The sequence below is a fragment of the Alligator mississippiensis genome, chromosome 11, assembly GCF_030867095.1.
Source record: "Alligator mississippiensis isolate rAllMis1 chromosome 11, rAllMis1, whole genome shotgun sequence".
NCBI classification, from domain to species: domain Eukaryota; kingdom Metazoa; phylum Chordata; order Crocodylia; family Alligatoridae; genus Alligator; species Alligator mississippiensis.
Window position 1 is genome coordinate 7,887,098 of NC_081834.1, and position 21,087 is coordinate 7,908,184.

The 21,087-nt window shown below is 39.8% G+C and overlaps 1 protein-coding gene across 6 annotated transcripts in view; it reads right to left on the minus strand.

The window, feature by feature from the left end:
* The window catches only part of MEF2A (myocyte enhancer factor 2A), a 162,937-nt gene that overhangs the window by 86,498 nt on the left and 55,352 nt on the right, over positions 1-21,087 (minus strand). For all 6 annotated transcript variants that reach the window (XM_014606045.3, XM_019477690.2, XM_059714563.1 and 3 more), the window contains one exon: positions 8,701-8,905. In XM_014606045.3, coding sequence (XP_014461531.1) covers positions 8,701-8,754 — 54 coding nt within the window. In that variant the 5' untranslated portion in view covers positions 8,755-8,905. The remainder of the gene's footprint in view (positions 1-8,700; positions 8,906-21,087) is intronic.

The window sequence follows — 21,087 nt, forward strand, 5'->3', positions numbered from 1 at the left end:
GTCCATGTACCCAAACCATAAGATGGGTGCAAAACCCAAGTCTCAGGGGGAAATCTGAGAAGATAGTGTGATCAGAAATAACCACTAGGAAGCACACAATACAATTATTAGGTAGCAAGTTTAAAACAGATTAAAGGGAGGTCTTTTTCACACAGGCTAGAATTAGTGTGTGGCACTCACTGACACAAGACGTTGTAACAGCTAATAACTGAACCAGGTACAAAAGAGGACTGACTGTACAAATTCCAGCAAATTACATCTATCAGTAGGTATTATACATGACAGTTAAGTCAGCAACCTCCAAATTAGGATTTCCTAGGCTTTTAAATACCAGAATCTGTACGGGAAGGGGTAGGAGACAGATTCATACCTTTCACTTAGCATCCACTATCTGCCGCTGTGAGATAAAGGATACTGGAGTAGGTGGGAAGAAAGAGAACACTGACTCAGTAAGACATTTCTCATATTCTTCTCTCTCTCATGTTCTTAATTAAAATTAACTACAGATAATATACTCTGTGTTTAATAAACTAGTTAGTTAAATGATACTAGATTTTAAGTGAGCTGTATTCATAAGGAAGAAGTTTCTCAAATGTTTTGCATTTAAAACTAAAACTAAAATTAAATGCAGCTTTTTGGCACTTTAACTGAATCCCACTTATCATTCAAAAGTAGTTTGACACCAGAAAAACAATAAGTAAAAAAAAGTTATCTAGTAAACAAAAGGGTTGCTCACCATTTTCTATCACATTGAAACATCAGATTAAGAACCGGTGTAAATGTATATTAAGCTACGTAATTATTTAGCTCGTAACATGTTTATGGTTATTTAGGTATAGCATGTATCCTTCCCAATTAGGAAAAAAAGTAGTACTAAATTTAGTGCAAAGGCTACATTAAGTTGCAAATCAATGCATCATAATGGTTACAAAACAATGAGACTATTTATTTTTCTAGAAGGTTAAAAAATAGAAATACAAAACAAGATTTAAATCAATAACTTTAATCAAAAGTTTCTTGCTCACTCTTTATCATCATAATTGAAATTGGTAATTAAACTTGTACAAATCTCACACAGAATCATAGAAAGAAGGACTGGAAGGGACCTATACGATCATCAAGTCTGGTCCCCTGCTACGGGCAGGAGGCAATTGGGCTCAAACGAGTTCAACGAGGTACTTGTTGGGCCGCCTCTTATAGACTGCCAGAGACGGGGACTGCACCACCTCTGCTAGAAGTGTGTTTCTAGTTACATGTACAGGAAAGAAGTTTTTCCTTATGTCCAGCCGAAACTTTTCCTCACCTACCTTGTGTGCACTGGTCCACTGTCTTCCGGGGGGTGTGGGCTTTTCTGAAAAGTTGTTTACCTAGGTCCTGGTATTTTCCCTTGACCTATTTGTAGGCAGCTATCAAGTTGCCTCTCAGCCTTCTTTTGCTCAGGCTGAACAAACCCAGATCCCAAAGTCTTTCCTCAGGGCCTGTCCCCCCAGGCCCTTGATCATGCGGGTGGCCCTTCTCTGCACCCTTTCGAGCTTGTCCACATCCTCCTTGAAGTGTGGTGACCAGAACTGAAGGCAATACTCAAGTTGTGCCCTCACCACTGCCAAACAGAGGGAGAGGAGCACCTCTCTGGATCTGCTGGCAACATCTGCTGATGCACGCCAGAGATCTATTTGCTCTATTTGGTCCAATATAAGATATCACGTCTACCAAGGAACCTTGTCTGCCTATTTGTTAGTATCTAATGTTTAGTATTTTAAATGGAAAAACAACAACATGTTTACTGATTCTGATAGCCTCTCTTTAGTCCCCTTTACTGAAAAATAAAAGTTTTTGGTATATTAGGTTTTTGCTTTTAGTAAAAAGCTTTCTTGGAAAGGGGGTGGGGTCATGAAAAATATCTTGCAAAACCCTAATGGCCTACAAATTAGATAAGCATCAATTAGAGTTATGATCTAGTCATTTTTCCCAATACAGCAATTTCACGTGATCCACATAATGTAGTTTACAATAACTGAACAATTATAATGGTACCTGTAGCACTGCAATGAGTTCAAACTGAATTGTTTTTTCCATCAGAACTCCTGATTTTCCCCCCAGGCTAAACCTTAGTTTCAAATTGCATCAAACTGAAATTTCACACACAAAACTGCTATGTACCAGATATTTTTAGGCTTAAGAATTGGTCAAAATCCATCAAATGTATTTGTCATTCGATAATATTTCATACCTAATAGATGTGGGTGGGAGGAGGGAAGGGTGAGGGGTGCCTACTTTATCATATGCCATGAATGCACTTGTGGAAAGTTTTCTGACAAAGTAAGCTGTTGCCTACAAAAGCTTAGAGACTCACTGGTTCAGAGAGGCATAAAGTGCCCTGACTTCAGACTAACATGGCAAACTGTCTCTCTCTAACTGGCTCCAATTAGATATATTATTTTCTAGTCAAGCAAATATAATGCGAGACAATATTGTTTGGATTTTTTAATCAATTAAAAAGTTTGTTAAATTTGCATGTAGTGTACTTTTCCTAACAATGATATACACATAGTTAATTTTTACCAGTAGTTTTTTTGTTTTTTTTTTACATGGAAGAATTCAATTATGTAGTGAATCATTATGTATTGAAAAGTATTTAGTGTAAGAAAGCTGGGTGGGGTTCAATCAGCTATCCACAACACTAAAGAATTTGCCAAAGTAGTTGTTTCAGAATGTTACAACATTTAAGGCTAGTTATAGAAAAGCATAATATTGGGTACCACACAAAAAGCTCTTCTACTGAAGCATTAAAAGTGTTTATTATTAATCCCAGGAAATCCTGTATACTCAATGTGGATTAAAACTGATCTAAAATCTCAGAACAAGTTTTAAACAGAGATCCAAAAAGATGCACTTTTCAGGTCTTGTTCTAATTAGGCTGTGGTGGTCCAAAATCTAAATCATGTCAACTGAATATATTAATTAATTTAAGTGACATGGGATATTTCTTTGCAGAAATCCTACTGCTTTAATTCTGGGACATCCCGATTTTCCAACTGTTTTATAATTCTAAATTTTAGTCATCAGTTAAAAAAATATTTACTAAATACACAAGATTTTCTGTCTGTACTAGATTTCCTTTTGTAAGATGACCTTTTTAAATACGAGTGCAAAATTTCTTCCCCCAACATCACACACACACACACACACACTTTATTTCGATTATTTCAGAAATCCTATACTACTCAGGCCTGACGGCATAAAAAAAAAAAAGCTCAGGATCACTTTTTCCAGTTCTTATTCCTCTGACAATTGAAAGATTAAGAAGCCTTGTTGTAGTCATGATGGTCCAGGGAATACGAGAGAAACAGGATTCATCTGGCAGTATTTTTACTGGACTAAGCAGTTAGGGGAGATGTGGGACAAGCTTTCTGATGCAAAATACCCTGCAAAAGGCATATTGTAATATAAATAATGCATAAAAAAAAGAACTTGTAATAAGCAATCTGATATAGCAGAATACCAATTCTTTGTTTGTGTCCTTTTAAAAACACATTTTAATGTTTACAAATAATTCATAAGTCAAAGCAAAAATGTGTTTTGTGGATTAACACAAGTCCTTCAGTGTAATTCCAGTATTGATCAGCAAAGAAAAGGTTTGGTAACAGAAGCAACACTGGACTGATTTGATATCTAGTTTACTGTACTTAACTCTTCAGCTTAATGAATATAAATGGCTTACAGCTCACTCAAGTAGTATTCATTCTTAATTGCCATTACAATAAAAGTCTCAAAGTAATTAATATCCCCCAGAGTAATGGTAGTTTATAAACAATGTTTTGAGTTCAGTTATGTAGTAGGCAACCACTGATCCTCTGAGGTCCTGTCAGGTGCCTGATGAATGATTAATCTGCTTGTATGGAGTCCTGTAACCACTGCACCAAGACCTTCCACAGATATGCCCAGGCAAGAGTATGGAGGAGTGGAGGCTGGTCAAGACCTACCATCCCATTTTAGACCACTGAGACAGAATCCAAAGGACAGACTGAGTCCAGAAGTTCAGGGCCTCAATGGTTGTTGCTTCTCCCAAAGAACAACAGCTAAGAACTGCTGCTGAGTGCCTAACACCTCAGCAAGGGCATGCTGATGTACCTACCCAAAAGTGGCTACCTACCCTAGTGTGGGCTAGGGTTTTGAGGTGCCCTATACTTGTCTTATTCTGCAGGCTGCACCATTGTGGTATTTTATAGGAGCTACCCCGCCACAAGTAACCCCACCACGTTGCCAAGTTGGACAGAGTTTATGGTCATACCCAGGATATGAAAAAGGGACTATTCTTAGGAGAGAAGAGCTTCTCTCTCTCCCATCTGGGTATAAAAACAGGCACCACTTCCCCTCATGTTTCTGAACGAAGATGCACTGAACAACAAGTCATTATTTAATATGCATGTCCATGAATGATTTGCTAGCCTTTTATGACAGAGGAAAAATGCAAAGATGGCAATTTACTACTGAACTGTGCCCTGTGGTCACAAGTCAAGTGAACCTTACATGGCTTCATTATTTCCTTCCCAAGAAAAGACTACACAGGAAGTAAATTAATATTTCATACACTGTGAGTGATTTGATGTTGAAAAGCCTGGCACATTAGTTGACAGAGTACAAAATGTAGGTGGGTCTCAGACCATCACTAACGTGTTAGCAAAAAACAAATCTTCAGTCTCCCGACATCAGGAGTTAATTCAATGTCACAAAAGGACATTAAAATTACCAACAAGCAACAGAGATGTCCGAAGAGTCCAGGCTCAACCTAAAACTTCACACATCCTCCTAGTCACTGCAGTGAACAGCACAAGAGCCAATTACACAGGGTAGTCAAGAGATCAGCCAAGAAACTAATTCAAGAGTCAGAGTTTAGCTCCTAAGTTTAGCACCACCGAAAGCAAATGTACAAGTGGTTACCATTTGGTACATGTAAAAATCAACTAGTCTCCATGTTGTATTATAGCTTGGACTGTATTGCTTTAGCTAAGTTCTTTCTAGATAAAGAACTTCTAAAATAGTAGGACTGAGTGTATGGATATTTATGGTTACCAGGGAAATAAGTGAGGTCAGCTGAGTTGGAATCAACTGGATACCAACAAATAAAGCATAAGTTAACTTATAACTCCTCTAAGATTTCAAACTAAGTAAACAAAATTAAACAATAGCTAAAAGTTTAGCATACTCTACCATGTGGACTTCAGTAATTTGAAGTGACTATGTCATTGTGACTAATCAAATACAGTCTTTGGCTTTTGCCCAAGCTCCCATAGGACCTTCCTTGCTATATATAGTCTCAGAAAGTTGAAGGCCAGAAAGGATGATTACATCATCTAGTCTGATTTCCTGTTCATAACAGACCATTAGGTTTCACCCAGATACCCTTATATTAAAGCCAAAGAGTTTAGCTAGACTACAGCATTTGAGTCCTCAGGAGACTAAACCGGTAAAGAGCAGAAGAAATCCAGGCACCACCCAAGGTAATCACTGTAACTTTTGTTTGTTAAAGTGGTACATATAGCCGTGCAAAAAAGTTTCACAGAATACCTTAGCTGCATGCCAAAAAGTTACGATAGCAAACAGGAGCGTGGATCTTCCCTCCTCTCGCCATTCACACACCACGTGGAATCCCTCTAGAGAGAACCTTACTTGGCTCACAGGAAATATCTGGCCCAATAGGAACACCATTATAGACAATTTAACATATAAATGTTTCATCAGAATATGCTACGAAACAAGCATCAGAAAGCAGAGGTGTAGCAGGGCAGCCAGCAGCGGCTGCTTCCATGCCGACTGCGGCAGCTGCTTTTGCATACCCCCACAAAAGCAGTCGACCAGGTTGCTGCCCTGGTAACCCCCCGCACTCAGTTATATTACTGTCAAAAACAGCATAAAAAAGAATTTGCAGCTTCAGCCTTATTTGATTTTAGTTGTGTCATTTCCTGAAGGGCTGTGGATTAAGACAGTTTAAGTGATGGTGAGGTGGGTAGAATTCCAATTGTGGATCTTAAACGAGATCAGATAGGACCATAGGAAAGTAGGGCTGGAAAGGACCTCCTCATGAGATCACCTAGTCCAGCCCCATGTTCAAAGCAAGTTCATCACTGACTAAACCAGCCCAGGAAAGTTTCTATCTAACCCGCCCTTGAACATTTCCAGGAGGCAGATTCCATGACCTCTCTGGGGAGCTTGTTCCAATGCTTACCAATTCTTATTAGTCAGAACTTTCTTCCTAATTTCCAACCTGAATTTCCTCTGCTGCACATAGCTTTTAGTCCTGTCCCCGATGGCCATAGAGGATAGTCTAACCTCCATCCTTTTTGTAATCTCCTTTCAAGTATTTGAAGATTTATCAAATGCCCCCTCAGTCCTCTATTCTTCAGACTAAATAATCTTAGTTCTTTCAGCCTTTCATCCTAAGTCATGTTTTCCAGGATTCTAATAATTTTTGTCACCTTCTCCTGGACTCTTTTTTAATCTGTCAACATCTTTCTTGAAGTGGGAGGCCAAAACTGGATACAGTACTCCAAGTGAGGCCTCGCCAGTGCAGAGCAGAAGAATCACCTCCCTTGATTGGCAAGCGGCACTCCTGTTAGTACAGCTTAGCCTCCTGGCTTTTTCCCCACAAGAAGAGCACACTACTGGCTCGCATGCAACTTCTGGTCTACTATAACCCTCAGGTCCTTCTCTCAGTACTGCAGCCTAGCCACTCAATCCCCGGTCTGTATTTGTGTATGCAATTATTGCATCCCAAGTGCAAGACTGCCCATTTGTCCTTGGTGAACTTCGTCCGATTCATTTGGGACCATTTCTCCAGATGAGAGGATGAGGAAACCATAGCTCTTTTCTACTAGTTAAACCACTATCTATCCAGTGAATGCATGTATTCCCAAGTTAAATGACAGCTACTTCACAGTCAGGGTGCAGTGCTGGTAAACTGCCAGAGTGTTGAAATTCTGGAAGTATTCTTCCTAAGGAACTAAGTTCTACATTTTTCATTTCATCCAAGGAGGATCTCAACAGAATACAAATATCTATTTTTACTTAATCAGCAGGTAACAACACAGAGCTTTTAAGTCTTTGTCCTGTACTACAAAAACTCCAAATCCTTACCCTTGAAAGAGGATGCTCAAAAATGTGCATCACGTGTGCTTGTCTGCATTTGAAGTATGGGTTATGTTGGTCCCCATCTGTGAAAACTAGCTGCACACTGACTTTGGCCAGTCCAGAACCTGGCTAGCCAGGGCCCACTGATAATGTGGGAGGTCAAACCAGGAGGGCAGGTAACAGGATCAGCAATGAGAATCTTTGTTTTCATTGATCACAAATACAATTTCTCTAACCAATGTGATTCAAAGCTGTCCTGGTGCAGCATGTTGAACCACAGGCATCAACTCAATGACAAGCTAATTACAGGTAGTTTAAAAACATACATATGCAAGTGGCAAACCGAGCCTGGTACCAATCTTCTCTAACCTAAGAACAGTGTCCTCATGATAGATGCGAGAAGATGCTTGATACCAGCCGTCACGGTAGTGGAATACAGCAACATGCACGTGGTGCAATGTAACTGCTCATCAACAAGCTTTGTGTATGATTAATGGCACCAGATTGGTGCACAATATTCTGCAATTGAATAGCAGATGGCAAGTGAGGATGTTTGGAAGGTGTTCAGCAAGCTGTAGATATGTATCAGTGTAATTTCTCATGTAGAAACTTATTCCAAAATAAGAATGACCTTTGTCAATTTAGCTTAAACTCCTTCCAAGCTGACAAATTAAACCAGAAAAAGGCCCACAAATGCCAAAATAAGAATGCCTACAGAGAAAATTATAGCAGTGTGTCTAAAGTGCAATATTATTTTTCTCCAAAAAAATTCCAACAATTGTGGATATTCCCTATTATTCATATCAATGTTAATGATTTTTTCTGAATCCCTTAAAACCCTTTGCTCCAATGACATCCTGCGGCAATAAGTTCTACAGGATAACTGTGTGTAGAAAAATATTTCTTTTGATCAGTTTTGAATTTACCATGTCCTGATTACCATGGAAGCTTTCCATGTTCTATTACTACACAAAAATGGTGAACAGAAGGGTCCAATCTACCTTCACATGCTATTCTTAGCATGCACTGTTACAAGCAGTGCACTGTTGAGCACATTTTTTAGTCTTCATTTTCTATCTCCTGATGAGTAGCTTACTACAGTCATCTATGACCAGACACACAGTTTGGAATAGCAGGCATATAAGCAAATATGGGGAAAAAAACTGAAAAAAAATCATAGCTGGCAATCGGCTGTGGGCTGTATTACCTACAGATTGCAGCAAACCTACTTTTCTAAGTTAACATACAAAAGGTACAGAAAACCTTCAGCTATAAAAACAGTGACTACAAACATGCCTCTTTTCACCCACAGCAAGAAAAAGTTATTTTCCAAGGGCCTCCAATATACCATGTTGGTGGAACTACTAATTACACAGATAGTGAAAAACAAATTCATAAAATAAAGCAGTTGTTTTACATTTTAATTTTAACACTTATTTGTATTCTGGTAATGCCTACAATGTGCCATCCACAGACAGAACTCTACTCCAAAGAAGAAGAGAAGAAAACCCACTCAAAATTTCAATGTATATTTTTAAAAGTTTATTGTGAACTTAAATCTTAGTTTCTCACCTGTCTGTTCCGTTCATCCATTATTCTTGTGATCTGTATTTTCTTCCTCCCCATTTTCACCGTCCTTTCCTTTCCCTTTTTAGTCCAGGAACACAATAATCCAAGAAATCTCTCTCTTCAGTATCCTAACACATGATACTTAGTTCTTCTGCACTGGTTTGTCTTCCACCCAACAAAATGGTTGATGTTTCTTTATATAAAAAACCTAAAATTAAAAAAAGAAGTTATACTGAAATCATTTTGATTTTAGTATTGTCAAAGTTCAATAATTTCATGTTGACAATGCTTTCAGTCTAAGCAATTCCTGTTATAATGAACCAACACATACCTCCCAATCATATATCTTGTCCATTACTATAATATCAAACCATACATGTTTTCTAACCAAATGAAATCAAGCCATGCCAGTAAGTTAGACCCATGTGCTGCTGTATACTAGAACTCATAGCTAGGAGTCAAAAGGTACTCAGTGGTTTTATGCGCTCTACCTAAGACACCTTGAAAAGTCCTGATTTTCTGGGAGGATGGATGTTCAGCACTTTCTGAAAGCCCTTTCAAAAGTACAAGTTTCCCTCACTTTATGCAGGCTCTGTACATGCAAATTCGCTCTTATGCAATGACCCATTTTATACCAAAAATTTGTTAATATGCAAGGTAAATTCACTCTTCTGCGATCGGTATGGCGAAAGCCTGTCGTCAACTGCTTTGCGTGGTGCTTTGTGGGAGTGACGTGCACCAAAATATAGTCTCCTGTGTGGCTCTGTGCAACTTGCCATCTGCGACACTGTTTCTGTAGTTGCCATCCCCATTATGATAGTGCCCTGTGCTTGGGTGTGCTGTCTGCTCCTGGTGAATACCAAAATTGTCTTGTAAAAGGGGTAGAAATGGGTCGGGGGGTCAGTACAGTCGAGGTCTTGGAACATATCCTTATTTGTTACATGGTAAACTGGGTTCCCCTTAGGCGAATTCGAGTTATGCGCCGTTTTTCAGGAACGCATGTACTGCATAAAGCGAGGAAAACCTATAATCAAACTCGACACCTACAAAAATTACAAAACAACAGCATGCAACTTATTTTATTTTGTCTTTTGAAACATTTTGATAATGTCATAACAATGTTGATTCTCTGTCTAAAAAATGAATTCAATGTCAATTATTTTACCAGACAGGTGTCACCACTAAGTCCATTTATGCTTTTTTATTTTATTTATATGGCAATTTCTTCAGAACTTAGGTCAGCTTATCCCTGAGATGCATGTTTCAGAGTGTTAGATTTTTTTAAAAATCACGTTTTTAGTATATTCAGCCAATGCTATAAATGTATTTTTCCCACAGGTCTGGTTCACAAGTAGCTAGACACTGATGAATAGCTGAAAATTTCTCAAGGTTATGCTCACTACATCGACTTGCAAATTTTCACACATCTACTAACAAGCCAATTACCAACTCTGCACTTATGCTGTTTTGACAAAGCCTTGTGTTTAGAAAGATTCGCACTGGATGAGCACAAATTGAAAGGGCAACCGAGTCAAAGACTGAATATTCACTAACAAGCATGAACAAGTGATAGGAAACCGGTGCAAATCTGTAACACAAGAGACGTTCCGTGCACATAAACTGCTTTCAAAATGGCCAAAACTGGTTTAGGATGGATGTATTGTAGCATCAGGCTTAACTGATTTAGGTTAAATTGGTTTACTGAACTTCTGTCCCGGATTTAAGTACCACCTACACAGCTTCTAAGTCAATACTCATAATTCTACTGCAGCAGCCCTCTCAGAAGTCACTAGGGCACTACAATTCACTCTGCCTCTCCACTTTGGGCCACAAAACAATGCTAGGCAACTAGATTTGGACTCCTGCACACTCTCAAGCAGCCGTTCCAGTTTGCACATATGCACTTCGGTCTCACCAAAGCTTAGGGGCAATCCAATTTGGTCTGAGAAGCACATAAATTATATCCAAGTCCTTAAGTTCTTAGGCAAAGAAAAACCACACCAAAAACCTGTTTGAGGCTGGCATCATGAGTAAGGAGAAGAGGAAGACCCACCCACCCTTCACCTGACAGCTTAGCAAGTTCAGGTACTTGCTCAGGGTGCAGGAAACCTGGGTTCTGAGCCTTTCAAACCTTCTGAGGCCGTCTGAAACACTATTTCCCTTCTCCCAGCAGAGCATGGCAAAGACTATGGCTAGGCAAAGTTGATGAAATCCTCCAGCCATTCTTTTGAAGCTGCTTGATCTACTGGGTAGAAAGAAATGCAGAAACCATGGGAGAAGAGATGCAAGATGTCTGGACTCTGCAGGTTAAGCTTGAGTTCTGATACAACTCATTCATAAGAGCTATTATTAGTTAATATGAATGACAAGGGAAGGAGTCCAAATAGTCACCATATTAGAGTCTGTACTTTGTTTGTCCAGCTTTCCGATTCAGAACGTTTTTGAAACCGATCCCTGAATATTTTAAGATGGCTGTCACAAATACCCTATTCTTTAAGCCACACGTAGAAAATTGTGTAACCATGCCACAAACCATCTCACAGCTAATAAGTAGTGACAGCAAGAGACGATTAGTCACAGCCTGCACTTCAAAATCTATTCACCCTGCACTGAGGGAATAACCATGACATTCTGATGCTGATGCAGCTTAAAAAGGAAGCGAGGGGATATCACAAGAGCAGGAGATGTCATTTTATATTTCTCTGACATCAACAAAGTCTCCCCTGCTAGAATATCGTGAAATGCCCAAGAGACGCAGTATTATACAGAATACATTTTTTAAAAAATCGGCATAAAATACTAAGATTATGTCGCGTCCATTATTTAACAGGGTAAAACGACACTCTGCATGTTATAGATGAATTACATTTTGAATCATTGAAATGTGCAGTATCTATACAAAGTAACAGCAGCATGACAGATTGCATAGTCTTCCAAATATTTCCTACCAACCTACTATGACCTACTAATTGGGATGCACACCCTAGATATCTCAAGCAGGGGTTCCTACACTTACAATACAATCCTAAAACCATAGGCAAAAGTCAAAGCCAGATTCAGACCCCACTCTGATGAGCTACAGTACCACCAACCATGTGACAAGGAAAACAAAGTCCCTCTGGTCATCTACTGGCCTCAGCTTGAATACCCTGGACACATCAATAATGACTTCCTACCCTACACCTCCTAGAAAGCGATGGCCACCTCAAGGCAGGCTTGGGGAAAAGCCTGTCTTGTCTTACAAGCCAGGACCAAACAAACAACATCTCTCCAGCAACAGACTACCTAAATTCAATCTCACTAAGCTACCAGGGCTTGGTACAGACCCAGATGCTAGCTATGCCCCCACAGTAACACAGACCACACCATCACTGGACCAAAATTAACTCTATAAACTGTGGTGTTATCTGGCTACTCACCCAATGTCATATATGCGATCACCTTCTTACAATGTCCCTCTCCTGTCTACATTGGACAGATGAGATGATCCTTACGTGGAAGAATGAATGGACAGCGATTTGATATCACAAGAGCAGGATTCATAAAATGTACAACAAAGTCTACGGCCAGACACTAGCTTCCTGGACACTGCATCACTGACCTGAAAGTAGCTGTTCTTAAACACCGCAACTTAAAACAAACAACCTGAACTGAAAATTGCAGAAAAATAAATCATCCACAGATTGGGCTGCATGAAGCATGGTCTGAGAGACTATAGATTCTTATCCCATTACTGAGATTAGCTTTTATAATCCCCATATTCCTTAGTGGTTTAACTCCCTCATTTATCGCTATTGACCTATTCAACCCAGCTTCATCTCTCTCACAAGGTCCCCTCCCTCTACCTTTCATATATAAAATTCCCTTCTATTTACAACCCCAGGCTTTCTCCAAGTCCATTCACAGCATCTGACAAGGTAGACTATGTAAATTTATGCCTCTCTGAACCAATTAGGTCTCCAAGGTGCCACCCTAATCTGCCTTTTACCTTCCACTTGTAAACATGAGGAGTCAAGCTAGTCACCTAAACATCCATGGAGTTTCTTGGGAAGGTTTTCCCATGCATGCCATTGCAGGTAGTTGCTACCAGTATCCCAAAGCTACCTAGCACTCTTCATGGTGTCTGGGGGCTAGCAAGGGAGACCACTGAGAATACAGCATATTCTCCAATTCTCAGCTCTTCACTAGCTCAAAAAAACACTAAGACCAGCCACTACAGGAAAAGTCAGACTTCACTCCTTGTGCTGGAGGGAGCACGATCACCCAGTTACTCTGTGAGGATGGCATAAATCTAGTCAAGCTACACGAGACCTGATATCTTGCTATCACCAATGAAATTAGAGTAAGTCATCCTGCAAGATCCACTCGCTGAATGCCAAGGCTGTTTACACTGGAAGCCAGCATGCAGTACTTAGTGTAACACCCTGCTTCCCCATATACCAAGCCAGGGGTGTCAAACTCATCTGGCTATCTGCCTGACGGCCAGCGTGTGCAACACACAGGCCAGACAGGCTCAGACAGCACTGTGGGCTCTGCAGGATGGATCTTTTGACTCTCCTGTACTAAACTAAACTAAACTAAACATTTCCATGTAGACAAGTTCCGTCTGTCCATTTAAATTCTTAATTGCATCTCAGGACTGTGTATTTAAAAAAAACAAAACAAAAACAGTATTTTTTTAAAATACATTTTTACTACATACTTTAATACAAATACCAACTTCCCCAAGCTTTATTAAGTAGGAAAGGCACAGATGATATTTCATTTGTGAGTGGGTCCACTTATGAATGGTAATTCTTCCACCTACATGAATCCATCTGCAACTCTTCCAACTACATTGTGTGGTATACAAGTACCAATTTACATTTTGGTTATTTAGGGTGCAGTTTATTTTTCCTTTTTACAAGGGTTTTACCTTTGACCTAAAAGTATAGGAAGTCAACTGCAATATTAATTTTGTTTCTACTCAAAGCTTTAATTTAAATTAAAATCACAGTTGCACGATTAAAAGCACACATTTTAGTAATTCTATATGCCTTGGTAAACTTTGTATCATGAAAAGTTCTTTCCCCCACACCAACAACAAACGGATAGCTAAATAATAATAGTGAAGTTAAGTTGGCAGGCACAAATTAGGTGTCAGAGTACAAATGAAATTAATGTTTAAAACTTAGGCAGTTTGATATTAACATATTTGCACAACAGCATCACAGGAGCTATCACCACAATCTTAGCCCTGGCACTACTGAGCCACAGCACAAGTGAAATCTCATACTGTACAAAGGAATGCCCGGCACCTATTAAATAAAATGATCAAGCAGAGAAAAAGGGTGGGGGAAACGCACACTTCCTGGTTCAGTACGAGACTACCACATGCTGGCAACTCTATGTTGAACTAAGCCTGGGGTGGTGATATGTTTAAGTACTAATTTGTGTAAAAATGCAACTTCTTCCTGAGTTTCCTAGGTTTCTACCCCATTTTTAATTTTAACATCCTTAAGAACAATGCACACTAAAAGCAGTGATAATTCCACAATTGAAACAAAATTGTTACTTAAGCAGCATAAAAAGAAAGTATATTGTTAGCAAAATATTATCTCTTGATCATACATTCTCACCAAACCCGATTCAAAAAAGAAACTGAACTGAGGCACATTCTTAAATCTCCTTGAGGTTTATTAAATGAAAAAACTAAGTAATTAAATTATCATTATTTAGAAAGAAGATATTAATGACTTGGTAGAAACAATTAATGTTAGTGCCTACTTAATATCTTGTAGACTTTTGGAAAAATTAGGTGCAAAAATATGTTTCAAAACTATTGTGCTTTGCTTTCCATTTTATTTTGAATTTGGGCTTTTCCAACATGGGTTGGATATTTCTTTGGCAATTTCCCACGCCATATTCCCAGTTCAGCAATTTACCACAATAAACCAAAAACAAATAGGATAATTGCAGATAATCTGCATGCTACAGGCTCTTTTTTTTTTAAATCAATAATTACATGGACTACCACTTAAGGAAATACGTGTTTAAGAATTACTGAAATGGTATGATTAATTTCTAAATATCTAGGGATATATTTATAGTTTAAAATATAGTTATAAACTACAATATATTAAGAAATCTTTAAGGTAAAATGAGATTGAAGAGACAAACTATAAACTGCATTTTTTTAAACTAACAAATTCATGACAAGACATATGCTGAATGTTCTCTAGTGTTCAGTGCAGGACTCCTGAATTCTGAACCAAATTCCCTGAATGATTTACAATGTAATCCTCAGTGAACGATAGGCTCTGTGCATCTCATTTTACTCATCTGTAAAATGGCGATCTAGCTCACAAACACATTATACTGAGAAACTTAATATTTGTAACACTTCAAAAACTTCAGTGAATAGCAGTTTGATTTATCTGCCTGTAGGAAGACATTTCACAAAACAAAGAAACAGCTGCTTTAAAGCGGTGTGTGGTGACATATGCCAATTCTTTCATGGGTCTCAATATAAAACAATCAGCACTGCAATCCTTTGATACAATCTTCTTCGTTTGTTAGAAGAGACAAGAATTTCCTTATGATCTAGACTATTAATCATTAACTTTTACAGAGACAAATCAAAAGGAGTTTTTGAGGGTGGAGCAACTAAAAAAAAAAACCAGTCAGCCAACTATTTTTACTCGAGGTTTCCAAACAATTCAGCCTTGGAGAGAAATCAATTGTGAACATTTATATTGAAGGAATTTTCACTTACATAAAAATCTCCTGAACTTAATTTTTACAAGCACTTACTAAAAAGATGGACTTAGACTGGAACCTGGAATCAATGTTAACAATAGCGTGCAATGCTCTTGCTTCTATAATAAAGTTTTTAAAATTCACATCGTTTCTGGAGCCTTAATATACATAAGAATCACTTTTCAAGGCTTATTTTTTCAATCTTTAGTTACATATATAGTCACACTAAGCATTCGGGTGTTATAACAACACTTACTGTCTGGATTTGCCTTTTCTGCATGTTCACTAAGATAAAACTTTCCAACAGTCATTTTTTTATTTTCAAATGACTACCAACTGAAACTTCTGCTGAACTTCAGAATTACCTTGTCTCTCTATCGCTTTTTCCTTCTCTGTGTAGCACAAACGAAAGATACAATTAGAAAACATAAGATAACAGTGTTTTAAAGATATTCCTAAATTCATGGTGCTCAACTTTCCTTACCAGCCCAAATCCTACCACTATCAATGAGTCTTCAACAATCCCCATGGGCCATTTAGCGTTTCACAACCACAAAGGTTAGACACCACTTATTTGCATAAAAATGAAATAATGAACCCTTTAAGAACTGTAGTTTATGCTACTGTCTGTGAACTACTTGGCAAGTAAAAGTAATGTCCTCAAGGCCTTCCCCAGCTGCAATTTCTAGAAAAAAATTTAGCAGAAGAAAACTTGGAAGCATATAAACTTCTAATAGATAGGAACCAATAGGAAGTTCAAGGAATAGTAGTAGGGTGAGATACCCACCACAATCTCTTCTGCTGCCCTGTAGTAAGAGGAAATGGCAAGGGTTGCAATTGCTCAGCCCTTCATCTCCTCACATGGACTGTGGACTGTGGGACTTTCTGTATTTGCACTCAATTTAGCACAAATGATGCTCAAACACTAACTAGGGCTTTTGCTTATTTCCGTAAAAGAAATGTTCTCCACAGCAAAACTGCCATATATATTACATTACTTGTTATATTACTTGCACCTCACATTAACAACTTGCAGTGATCTGTAATTGATGGGCACACAAATTATCTGCCTTTTTCACAATGAAACACCAAGAAGCGCAGACCCCATCACTGCCCCAAACACCCTTCCTGATGGCATAGTCTGAGAAGCTAAACCTTCCCCCCACCCCATATCCCTGCTTCCTGAAGTCATTCTTTTCTAAGGACCTCAAATGGCAGGTGATACAGAAGTATTGTTGTAAAACAATACACTTTTCCCTTCCCCAAAATAACTTTCCTGACCAAAAAAAAAGTTAATATTGAAACAATTTAAAAACAGGAAATCATGAGGAAGAGAACATATTTTTTCACATTATCTTACATTATTCTTTGTGTGCATCACAAAACACTTTTTCAGCTACAGCACAAGAAAAGAAAAAGAGTCAGCCTTTGGGAGCCAGACTACATCAGCAGATTGCATCTATAGACCTAGATGGATTTGTAGCATTTTTATAACTGAATATGCCCCTCAATTTCTAGACTCAAAACAAAAATTCAATGCTCTAAGAATCAGCTAAAAATATAAAGGTTTTAAAATAAATTCCTCCAAAACTATTTTACAAGATTTCAAAGCATGTCGAAAGGTTTAGTAGAACAACAATAACATTTAAGCTTGCAAAGGTGGGGCCTTTTCTGTAATTCTCTTATACATACAATATGCATTCATTCCCTGAAACAAAGCTTAAAATGCAACATCAGGTTGCATGCAGGACCACAAAAGTCTAGGTTACAAGGAATTTGAAAAATGCATCAAGGCATGCATCAGGAATCAGATTCTGGCTCTTAATGGAGAGAGGAAGCAATCACTTCCATGTTTACTAAGATATATGCAATAACTTGTTTTAAGCCAAGGCTGTGCAACTTCTAAGTGGCCAGGGCTGCATGCCCCACAGACTGCACGCTGTAGGGCAGGGTCAGGCAATAATTTCGGGCGGAGGGCCGCTTACTGAGTTTTGGCAAGCCATCAAGGACCTCATGACAGGCAGCCACAGGCAGATAAATATTAATTTTCTAAATTTTTTAGGGGCCCCGTGGGCTGGACACATCCACATTTTGCCCATCCCTGCCGTAGAGCCTGCACCAGCAGGGGCCACAGGTCCCCCATGCTACACAATGTGCGCACAATGTAGTTCCCCCACACAGGTGCCTATTTCACCTTCATCCACTGGTGGACTAACTGGGGGGGGAGGGGGGGGGAGAGAGGAGGAGGTGGCCACGGCTCCCAGGCACTGGCCTAGGGTGGGGGGCACCAGCCAGGCCCTTCGGAGAGTTATCACGCCATGTGACCAAGTATTGGTACAAAAGGGGGGGGGCTGGACACCCACAGTACGTCACTGCAGGCTCCCCCACTGGACTGCATGGGGACTCCAGGTCCCTGGCTCTGAGTTATGCTGAGCCACCCGAGCCCTGAGACACCAACTGCTACTTCAGCTGAAGCAATGGGAGCAGCAGCAGCTGGCTGAGAAGCTGGAGGCTCCATGTTAACCCTCACGGGCCACAGGTTGCCAACGTGCCAGCTATGATAAAAGATATGTATTTGCCCAAATAACCTTGCCTTTCAAGAATGATATACTTTCAACTAAAAAGAAGGATACTTCATTCAGGAACTCAGCTGGTTCCCAAGAAGAATTCAGTTCCGTATGAATATGAATACATTATTTGCCACCTGCTTCACTCCATGTTCCTGCCATAACTTTTATTTATTTATTATTTACTGCCTTTTCCTGTTCTAGCCATGGCTGATGGTTGGTCAAACTGGGTGCCTGATTTAGAGTCAAGAAGGAACTCTTCCCCCAAATCATACCATCATAGAAAGTGAGGGTAGGAAGGGAACTCAGGAGGCCACATCTAGTCCAACCCCCCACTCAAAGCAGAACCAGCCCCAACTACCTCACCCTAGCCAAGGCTTTGTCCAGCCAGGTCTTAAAATCATCCCAGGATGGAGCTTCCACCACCTCTCTGGGTAACCTGCTCCACTACCCTCCTAGTGAGATTGTTTTTCCTAATATCTAACCTAAACCTCCCTTGCTACAACTTGAGCCCATTGCTCCTTGTTCTGTCATCTCCCCCCAGTAAGAACAGTCCAGCTTAGGGGTAGGCAACTCTTTTTAACTGGAGGGCCGCTTGAGGAATTTCGATGAGCTGTCGCAGGCTGGTGGGGAGAGGGGGTACTGCCCTGACCCAGCAGGGGGGAAGAGAGGAGAGGGGAATGGTTCCTATCTGGCTCAGGCCCATCTGCCCCACATCCACCACCGGTGGTGCCCAACAGAACGGGCAGGCAGGGTCTTCATGGAGCCCAGCCAGGAGCCTCGCAGGCAGGGCCACGCTCAGCGAGGTGGGTGGGATGGGGCCGCAGGCAGGCAGTCTTCTTGTCTCAATTCTGTAGATGAGTGGGAGTCGACCTTTTTGGCAGACACGCTAGCCCAAAATTAGCCCAGGATCCTCACCTAGTACCACCCCGATCACTTTCTCCTGCCTGATTTGCTGCTCTACTTTTTGTTCCCTATCCTGTCCTCCCTGCCCAGTCTGCTGCTCTGTTTTTTACTTCCTGACCTGTCTGCCACTGTGTTGCCTGTCTCCTCCCCAGTCTACTGCATGCCACACACACAGGCTGCCTGTGCCACTCATGGCATGCAGGCTGGCCACCCCCAATACACACTATCTCTGTACCTCTCCATAGTCCATGACCTACCAAAGGCCTAAATCCTGGATTGAGACATAATCCAAGAAACAGCTGTTCTATAATGTTCCTCAGGGCCCCGAGTGAAAGCAATCCTTCCAGCAGAAGGACTGGAACTGCCCAAATTCATTTCAGTGGAAGTCGTTAGAATGATAGTGCGATCATCAGTGGGGTATAAACTCAAAAAAGGCCAGAGGCTTCAGAAAGCTCATCTCTAAACACATCACTATACAATCAAGGGCAATGACAATTAACTGAATGAAAAAAAATTTGGTTACTTTTTGGATGGTCTCAGAGTAGGACATGCTCAGTAAAAATCTAGAAGAGAACTAATTTTTACCTGAACAGATACTACTTTGGAAGTATCTTCCCACGCTGTGAAAAAATGTTAAATATATAGCAAGGGTAATACATTCAGGTCAGAGAAACACTACAGTCTGATAGCATAAAACACCTTCAAGCTGCGCATGTCAAAACACCTTTAATCCGTTTAAAACATCACTAAAACAAATGCAACACCAGCATCTTCTGCTTTCCCAGTGGTCTTCATATTTTATTAGTCATTTCAGTAAAGCTTTGACTTCCATTGCTGCTAACTTGGCTCTCAGCACTTTTTCCATCTTAAGTTCCTAGGTTCAATAACCATACTTTTTACTCCGCTTTAACTTTTGGGTAAAATATGCAACTCAATGTCTGGCCAGTTTATACATAAATTAAAAAAAGGATTGTATGCAAAAGTTGTAAGAAATACTTTGAGCCACATTCTCTGTGGGTATTAACCAGAATAGTTTCACAGAAGTCAAAGAAGCCCAGTGAATATCCACAATCTGAAGATCTGGCCCATTAGTTGCACACAAACTTTGAATTAATTTGAATTCAGCAACACCGAATTTCACCTCTACTCCAGATTATATGGAATATTTGGACAGCCCAATGTGTAACACTGTTTGACAGGATATATATGTATGCCACATTAGAAAGGATTTGGACCTTCTGTATAGCAAGTACTATTTCCCAAACAGCCCTGATTCCATTTTCTAGTGTTGTGTGTTCATGAAAGACCAATGAATACACACAAAAAGCAGACTTCCCAAAACTTTAACAACTGATTTCTCTAGCTTGCATGATTAAAACCTTGACTAAAATCTGACTATTCCATCAACCATTTCTTTTCTTATAACATTTCCTGACATGAAATATCTCCCTCTCTTTCTTCTTCTGGCACAGAGGTTGAGGGATGGCAAGAAGAAGGGGTAATTAGAAAAGAGAAAGATGTTGCTCACTCAGAAGTTAGAAAAATCCAGAAGTAAGGTTTGACAGGCAACCTTAATTCAATTCCCTTGTGTAGATGCATTATAATAGAGTATTTAATTACATATTCCCACACTTTTTTTTCCATACGCCTCCTGCCTCATTCAGGGTACAGGAACATTTTTCTCTGGGGAGGAATCAGAGCTGTACAGTGAAGGAGACTGTTGTCTAAATTATCCTAAATCCCTCATTCACTTCAGACGATGGAAAGGGCACAGTGAATGAGATACAGGACTGCAGGGGAGATCAGGATTGCCTGAGAGTTAAGAAAGTTGAATGCTGCCCTGGAGTACTGGATCATAACTGTAACTGCCACAAAGATCCTAAGAGATTCTAAGAAAGCTGCATTTAAAAAAACAAAAAAATTTGCTCATTAACTGTGTATTCCTCATTTAATGGGTGCCTATCTTGAGACCTCTGGTCTGATTCGCAGAAATAAATGGGCACCTTGGTTGCTAACTAACAATTTTTTAATTTTATTTTTTTACTGACAATCAGCAAACTTTTTACTAACACTTTGGTTTAAACTAGCAGAGAAAAAAAAAAGGGGGGGGGGAGGTTGGCAACTTTGTGTAGCAACCCTGCACAACTACACCAATGTTTTTACACCCTGCTGCCCCCAC